General features: G+C 47.5%; 1 protein-coding gene across 1 annotated transcript in view; it reads right to left on the reverse strand.

The window, feature by feature from the left end:
• The window catches only part of LOC121077618 (ankyrin repeat and KH domain-containing protein 1-like), a 119,608-nt gene extending 111,114 nt beyond the window's left edge, over nt 1–8,494 (reverse strand). Inside the window, 1 exon segment of the mRNA XM_040572954.1 lies at nt 8,087–8,494. Coding sequence (XP_040428888.1) covers nt 8,087–8,395 — 309 coding nt within the window. The 5' untranslated portion in view covers nt 8,396–8,494.
• Nucleotides 8,495–9,155: the final 661 nt, after the last annotated feature.

The raw sequence follows: 9,155 nt of genomic DNA on the forward strand, positions 1-9,155 counted from the left end.
TCAAGAACAACAAACCCAAGACACAACTGTACCCCCAGTTAGCCCTCAAAAAAACCTAAGCCACAGAACAGATTGCGCCCTCTTGTTACAAGAGGCAGACAACATTAAAAAACTATGTATAGCAGAACAGAAAACGCCCGTTATTTCACTAATTTCTACAAAAAAACACACAATCATTAAAAACTAACCTGTAGCCACCAATATTCAAAGTCTGATAAGTAGAAACAAAATAAGTAAGTTTTCCTAATTTACAATAAAATATTCTTTTGCAACAAGGAACTGCCATTTACAGAACTGGAACTGACAAAGAAGTTAGTCAAAATTCACATTAATGCTACTAAACTGCCTGCCTGTTCATGACATGTACAGTCTTCGCTGAAGACCAGTAGAGTTTACCATTTAAAATCAGCATCATCTACCCTAAACACTACTTGCTTTCATGTATTCTATCTCAGCCCACTCTAAATCATGTTTTTGGTGTTCCTTCGTAACTACTTGCTTTAAGATTCCCCTCCTATCACCTATTATTTCTACCAGACCTGTAGAAATAGCTCTTCTTCTTTCCTCATCTCAATCTGAGAAACAGCAGGTGTTACTCAATGTCCCGACTTACAAAACATAAAACACACACGTATAAAGAGCCTTCTTGTTTCAACGTAGCTGGGGCTTTTGGGGCGGGATCTTTGCTCCAGCATCTTAATGCCTGGGATTTTATCAAGTGACAGAAACTTCAGAAGATGAACACATGCATTTGGTTGCTGGTGTAAAAGCCCACGCCCACTGAGACGGCAAGTATTCTAAGCCATCTTCTTGGGAAGCACCTTACATGCCAATGCATAAGCTTAATAAATAAAGCTTAACTAACCTTTAGGTGACCTTTTCACGTCTCTCATCAATCCAAAGGGACACACGGTTTTCCAGTGCTCAGAATCATACGTGTGGATCTGATGAATGCAGCCTGCTCTAATAATTTGATAATCTGTTCCCATTTCAACTTCTCTCTTACATAGGCCTCAATAGTTAAAGTGACTACATTTTAGCTAATCTAGAGGCTCATACCAAACTGAAAATCCTACTGGGCTTTCTACCGTTCTCAGAGCTGAGGCTAGTGGCAGACATTTCTCAAAGCCTGCATAAAAAAGCTTGTGTGAACTCTGCTATTGCAAAACCAGCAAAAACCATAATGTAACTACTAATCCATCGGTTAACCATTTAAAAACCGATCATACTGAATAGCACAGCACAGACCCCTATCTAAAACAGGCTCCAATGAAAACTCCAGATGCAGCAGAAGGGCTTTAAAGTTAACTATTTTAGCAAAACAGCTAAAGCACGTCCATTCCATATATGGTATCGAGTTTAAACTACGAAATCCAAAATGATAAGCATCCGTTTCCCAGACTCCCTTTCCCCCTTGCTATGTTGTCACGCTGACGATGACCACACGCACACAACAGGTGATGCTCTGAAGCTGCCACGATCACAGAACATGGCTCAAAGACAGGCAGCCCATTCAGCCCTAAAAGCTGATCTCCTCTTCTTCCCTTGGTTTGAAATAGGATGGATTTACTGCCTCTCAGCCACGTGAAACCATTGGCTTTATTTGTGAATTTGGAAAGGAAAGAGTTCAACAGCGGTAAGGATTTTCCTAGAAGAAACTCTTAGTTTATTAGAAATCTGTTTTACTGAAGGTAAATGAGAGTAACTTATGAGCCCAAGATGAAGCTTAGCACCCAGGAAACATTTAAAAAAATAAATCAGAGAGGAGCTCTTCAGTTGGCCCACTGTTCATCACCCACTAAAACATCCACTTTTTACTTGACGATTAGGGATTCTTTCCAGTGGACTGGTATTCAGTTCGGTAACTTTCAAAATCACTCCTGGACAGAACAGCCACACACTTTCATTCTCACTGAATACTCTGAAAAACACAACACAGTAACTCGACCATGAGGAACTCTACTCAGCCTAGGACTTCTAGGTTGGGGACACTTTAGAAGAGCTAAAGATGAAAAGAAGTTTGAAAAATTATCTGCATAACTTCTTCCTAAAAGAAAAAGGCAAGAAATAAATGAGTGATAGCATCCTATAAAAAGAAATCAAGAAATGGCAGGATCTAGTACAGGACCAATTCTTCTATTTGTATTTTTGGTGCTTTCTATACGAATCAGAACATAAGATGTGAAATACTGCAAGAAGTGAGAAAGTTGTTGAATATTTTGATTAAAAAATCTGTTAAAGTGTCAAAGAATCAATATTTTCTTAACTTTAGGTAATGAGCTGCAAGAGTAAAAGGAAGACAACATGCTGTGATATGGTGCATTTCTTCCATAAATTTCACTTGCTCAGCATTTCTCCAAAAACATGCAAAATGAAACCTCTGCACCTTTACAACAACCAGAGAGGGCTAGTTACCAGGAGAGGGAAAAAAAAAAAAAAAAAAAGAACCTTGAAAGGAGCCTTGAACAAATCTGATTTCTGAACTCTTCCATTAACGGACATTTCAATTAGAGATGTGAGCTTTAAGGCAGACTTTAGGAGGTTATTTGCAATAGTGTGCACTGGCTGGATCCACACCTCTACAAGTACCCAAACAGGCAACACTGAAGCACCCTACTGAAGGCCAAGGTTTCAGAACTTACCTGGCACTGAGCTCCGCGGAGCCCTCAAACAAGACGTAGAAGTTACTTTTCTTGCTTGATGGAAGTTTTAAGTGTGAAACAAGCCTGAGAAAGTTTTCTTTTTTCATGTCAGGCTCTCCTCGGTTTCAGAGTCATTTCTCCTCCCCCGGCAACAAGGGCTCAACACTTCTGAAGTACCTTCACATATGTCACAAGAACTCAAAGCGACCTGCTCAGATCAAAGCCAGGCAGTCTCCTCACCTGCAGGGGCTAAAGCCCAGTTTGAACTCCCTCCACAAGCACGCCAAGCCAGTAACATAGCTGCTCACAGCTTTAAAGGCCAGGCCACGTGTGCGCACAGAAAAAAGGAGTGCCTTTACAATTCCCTTCCCTCCACACCCAGCCTTTTCTTAAGGGAATATCCCAGGAACGGCTTGACCTCTCAACACAGGACAATGCTGCAACAGCATCATTCCGCTGCTCCTAACGCTCAGAATCCTCTGAGATGAGGACAGGAGAGAAGAGAGCACCCCAGCATTAATTTCAGAGGAGAGCTGCCGGGTTGCCCAATTCGAATCAGAACATGAAAATTCTTCATTTGCCGGCTGTAATCTGTTGTGCGTTGATGCCTAAATGAACCCATCCTGCGCACCCCCAGACAGTAACCAGCTGAATGGTGAAACCTATGTGCAAATTTGTAACTAAATGTAGATGTTCTGCTAAATTTGGTAGTTTTTTCCTTACCAAGGGGATGTACTGCATATTTATATAATTATGTAGTAGTATTTCACATCTTTACTTTCTATACCTATCATTAGAAAAAGGTTGATATTTATTTTAGGTCATGTATTCAACTGGGTCAAGCTGCACGAGAGGAACACCAGCATTCTACAAAATATTTTAGAAAGCAGTTTGTTTGAAAGTGTTATTGAACGTGAAGCCTGAGCTACAACTAGACAGATTGTTTCTGGCTACCTAAGGCCAGACTTTCAAAGTATCTCAGCTACCCATCGGGATTTTTCAAGAATTAGACGCCTAATAGGTTGAGCATGAATGAACACCCACTGCACAGCTACCTGCAACATTAGGGACCTAAATACTTTCGGAAACCTGACCCCATTATCCCTCAATGTTTTCTAATCAATGAATAATTCTAGAAGAAATTTTTCCATCTTGTTCCATCTCTTACTTCCCAAACTTTGAAAGAGATAGTAAAAATAGTAAAAACATCGACTACTAAATTTTCAGAGAAAAGGCTTTTCTGGCTAATGTTATCCAACCTAATTTGCATCAACTTTTTGAATTTCTATTCCTTATTGTCAAGGAAATGTTCCTTACACTATTTTAAACACATTGAAACTAAAATTTATAAGCATTAAATTAACCTCAAAAGTCAGAGACACATTGTACATACCATTTAAGCAGTGCCACACTTAAGAAGTTCACTGACGTAGCAATGACTTTAATAAATTACATTGCTAATTTAAAACAAACCAATTAAGTATTTACTTTGAATTCAAAACCCAGTTTAAAAATTAAAAGACTTAATATTTGTGAAAAAAATAAAATAAATAAGCCCCAAACAAAAACTCCAAGTGCTGAACTGATCTGGCATGCATGCCATTCGAATAATAATTCTGCTCACTGTAGGAGGGAGGTTATGTCTGATTTTTAATTATGCTTTATGTAAATATCCCCAGAGGCTTATGCAATAGGTACAGGCTTAAGTAAGGCAGGCTGGTGGAGGCAGGCATCCTGCTCTGGAGAGGGGAAACCAAGAGCTCAGCTGACTCCACAGAGGTGGGTACGGTTGCCACTGCGTGCCTCCAAGCCCCGAATCCCAGAACACAGGGGACTCGCTACATGGATGGTCACAGCCAAGAGCCACTCGTCAAACAGAGCTCCAAGATCCTGTGGTACCTTTGGCAGCGCGGTTTGCTTCTCATGCTTGCTTTACAACAGATCATCAAACCACCCAATCCTGCAAGCACTCGCACTGCCGTATTTATCACTTGCTTCAGCTCCATACGTCTCCACAGCAGTTTTCTGCCAAGACAGGATTTGATAAGAACCTGCGTGCTCTGTGGTTGGAAGTCCTCCACGGCCAGGGACCCTGTGAACTTCACATACACGCACTATTACTCACTGCCCTGACAGCATGCCTCCACCTTGACCTACAGGCTTCACAACCATTATCAAGGAGGCTGCTTAATACTCACGCCTTTGGCACCACTTTAAGTGCCAGCAAAATTCACATGGAGTGGCAACAGTATATTTAAAAGTACACCAAAATTTAACTCTGAAGAAGCTGCAAGCTGCATCCAAGCCCTGATCAAGCTTAGAAGGCAGTGAAGCAACTACATACAACAAGGTGAAAACCACCTCACCTCTCAGCATGCGACCACTGGTGAAAGTTTCTTCAGGTGCCCAGGAGAACCATGGCTTCCTTTCTGTTTTACACAGAAATAGCAGAAAGCCTCCTGGTCTCTTCCTTCCTTGGCCAAAGGCGTGCTTCAGCTTGCAGTCGTTTCTGTTTGCATGTGATAGTTTTAACTGGTAATTCTAGAAAATATTCTCTATAGCTGCATTTCAATTTCACCTTACAGCCCTCGTACAACTCATCCACGCAGGACCAAACAGCTGCCCGGTGACCGCCATCAGCCAGCACTGAGCTAGGACAGCGGAAAGCTTCATTTTTCTCTACCTGTTTTGCACCAAGAGGATAAACACAGCGCACTCTCTTCACTGTCCTCCACAGTACTCCCACCGTAAACTACTTCAAGAACTGAAGAAAGAAATGCAATATATATATTTTCTAAAAGTTCAGCGAAAACGCATCGCTCTTTTCATTCTCTAAATAAAAGCTTCATTCTACTCTTCTTCCTGCGCTTCCCTGATTATTTTTTTCTGCTTAATCTGCCATTTTAATGAGCTACAGCATATTACCCTCAGACTAATACAAGGGTACAAAAACTGTACAGACATGGCACAGACTACTGAATATTGTACCATTATTTAATGGCTTCAAAAGTAAAGAACGGGGCCCAGATCACGGCAGCATGGCAAATGCTCACATTATTTATTTAATTCTCCCTTCTAGTTCTCACTAATTCCACTCAGTGGTAGCAGCTAAAGCCATACACCCAACTCAGTGACTCATGACACGAGACCACAGTCCAAACAGCCACTACGTTTTCAAAACAGCGCTGTTCAAGAATTGTAATGTTCCATCCCAAGAGTTTAATTTTCTTTGTTCAACCAAAATCCCCCGCTCCAGCAGGGGGACTGGGACTGGATTAGATGATCTTTCCAAGTCCCTTCCAATCCCTAACATTCTGTGCAAAACAAAACAACAACAACAAAAAGGCAAAAAAAAAAAAAAATCCAAACCCCCAAAACCCACAACACACTGGCAACAGGTGCTCCTTTAGTTCTCGTACAAAGAAAAGAAAACTGAAAATTCACTTTGGGTCCTCACAACCATACCCCATAAAACTAACAAGGCTGTACAGATGCAAGGCGCATCCTTCCCACCCACATTTCTTCCACACATTACTCTCCAAAACCAGAAACACAAAACCCAAGAACTCCCCTGCAATTTCAGCTTTAGGGATTGGTCCAACTCCTCTAACCATGTTCTGGAACTCTTCAAGTGTTTTAATTCCAATTTAATTTTGATGACATGGTTTAAATAAGAAAGCTCTTCTCATGTTTTTCAAACAAGTAATTTTACTTTAACAACTGTTTGTAAACCTTTTTTTTTTTTTTAACCTCAATGCTAGCCTCCCAGACATTATTTATAATGGCCTATCTTAATACTTGCCAATAGTCAAAAGACCAACCGAGTGCTTAGCGAACACTTTAGCTGTTCAATCTTCACGTCCTTTAAATAATAGGGCAGGCTCAAAAGGGATAAGCTATCATAGCAGAACTCTGTCATTTTCATCTTGCAAAGAGTGCCATTGACACTGCGGTATAGTTTATTTCACATCATTTTCCAGTTTCTGTAAGTAGCATTGCATGCTTTCAAGAATACTTTAAAATGTGAATGGACAGACAGTAAAAAAACAGCCTAGATGGCAGAAACTCGTACGTTTAATTGCATCCTATTCATCTTACAACAAGCCTTCCAGCTCCCCAAAACAGGAAAGCACCTGAACATGGATTTCTTTATCGCCGTATGTTTGGAATGTCAGTCAATTAAGGAATGTTCACACGTGAGTTTTATCTCCATGATCACTAGGTTTTCAGTTTAGTTCCGTGTCCTGCTGTTACCACAAGTTTTAACTTTGGTCAGGCAACCACACAGTGCAAAAGTGGGTCTGCATCAGTTTAATCACATTTTAATTCAGACCTGTCAGTTCACACTTCGGGGGTGACTGGGTAAAAGAGAATAATCAACAGAAGGCAGAAAATTTAGATATAGAAGGGCAAATGCAGGCTTGCCTCCTTCTATTTTCTCAGAATAAATGGGGACGCGTACTAAAGTAACCACTCTTGCTCCCCGCCCCCCCCCCAAAATGGCACGTTTCATACTGGCTACCATCTTCCTCCTCCTGCAGAAGCATACGGGAGCGCAAACCACTGGATCTGCAACAAGCTTCCAAGTGCTTCCACTTTCTCCTGACATCCACTAAAACTATATTAAGGGCTGTGCTCGTGGCCGGCATCCTTAATTCTTCTTTCTAAAGGAGGTGACTGAGAATATCGGTTCACCCTTTGGTGTAGTAAGTGGGCAGCAGGAACAGATAAAAGCCTTCTCTCCCCACGCTACACAAAGCAGCCCCAGATACAATTTTACCTGCCCAATAAAGCCCCATTTGGGTTGGGATAAGGCTCCAGTCCCTCTCCCACACCCTTCCCTTAAAACTCTCTGCAGGTTTGGAAGATCAAAGACACCTCCATTACCCTCTACCCTTCCTTCAGGAGAGAGGATGCCGGGTAGAGAATATTTCTATTTCCGCCAAACTCTATCTATCGGGCATTTAACGGCGTGCCCATTACAGATTCTTCCTCCCGAGCCTAGGGCAGCGAGGCTGGGGGCCGGAGCCTTCACTTTGTTCTCCCAGGTACGGAGACGGCTTCGCCTCCGCCCCCCCCCCCCCCCCCGAAGCGGAAGCCACTCCCCGGGGTCAGGAGGCGGCAGCACGGCACACACCTTCCCCCCGCCTCGCCGGGCCGGGAGGCAGCGGAGGGCCCGGCCGCCCCGGGACGGCGCGGGCGGAGCGGCCGAGCCCCTTCCCCGCGGCCCGCCGGGCGGTGCCGGGCCCCTCTCGCTCCTCCCGGCCGCGGCGGAAGGCCCCGGCCGCCGGCCCCCGCGCGGCTCCGCTGCGGCCTCTCCCGCCCACGGCGAGGCCCCGGGGCGGCGCGGGAGGAGGGGGCGTGGTGCGGGCCGCGACCCCCGCTCCGGGCCGGCCGGGCCCTGTCAGGAAGCGGCGGCCGGGCCCGGCCACGGGAGCGCTCACCTCGGACACCTCGTCCTCGTCGCTGCCGGAGCCGCCGCCGCCGCCGCCGCCGCCGCCGCCGCCCCCGCTGCGCAGCACGGCGGCCGCCAGCTTGAAGTCGAGGGCGGCCTCGGCGGCCGCGGGCGCTCCGGGGCCTCCCGGCCCGCCGGGCCCGGCCTCCCCGAAGAGGCGCACGGCCCGCAGCCCCAGCGGGGAGGGCCCGGCCGCGGCGGGCGACTCGGCGGCGACGGCGGCGGCGGGCGGCGCGCGGGGAGCGACCGAATCGATCTCCTCGTCGCCGAGGGGGGCGGCGGTGCCGTCCGTGAGCATCGCGCTGATCCGGGGCCGCCGCCGCTCGCTGAGCCCAGCCGTCTCCGTCCCTCACGGCACCGCAGCAGCGCCACTAACTTCTCACACCCTACCCGGCCGCGCCGCCGCGCCGCCCACCCGCCGCGCTGCCCGCGCCCATTGGTGGAGCGCGGCCCGAGGCCGCGCGCTATTGGCCGGCGCGGCTGTCGCTCCGGCCGACGTCACGCGCTCCCAGCATGCTGCCTTGAGAGCACACGCCGAGGCGGTTGGAGACCGCCGCCCCGCCCCACTTCCCTGGGCTCGCTTCCTGAACTATCCGGGGGTTGATTGGCTTTCTGGGACGTCACTCACGCGCCTTGCCGGAGCTTCGGGTGCTGATTGGATAAGCCGGCTGTCGATCAACGGCAAGACGAGAATCCCGGGTTCTGATTCTTCAGTCGCTCCGTCGCTCACAACGCACGGCGTCTGGCGCCGCCTGATTGGCTCCTGCCGCGGACTAAGACCCCGCCCCCTTCGGCTCCCCGTGAAGGTCTCCGTCACCGCCGAAGCCTGGCCCACGCCCGCGCGTCCCGAGCGGCGATTGGAGGAAGCCGCTGCCCGTCAAGGCGCGCGGGCCGCCCCCTCGCGTCCCACCCTCCCGCACCGAGCGCGGGCCGCGATTGGCCGAGCGGGCTGTCACTCCGGCCGCCTGCCCCTCCGGCCGCTTACCCCCCTCTCCCACCGCCCCCCCCCCCCCGCTCCCTGACAGGAGCCGCGCGGGCTCTGTGGGGCGGGGACGCGC

Source organism: Cygnus olor, chromosome 14 (genome assembly GCF_009769625.2).
Source record: "Cygnus olor isolate bCygOlo1 chromosome 14, bCygOlo1.pri.v2, whole genome shotgun sequence".
Lineage (NCBI taxonomy): Eukaryota > Metazoa > Chordata > Aves > Anseriformes > Anatidae > Cygnus > Cygnus olor.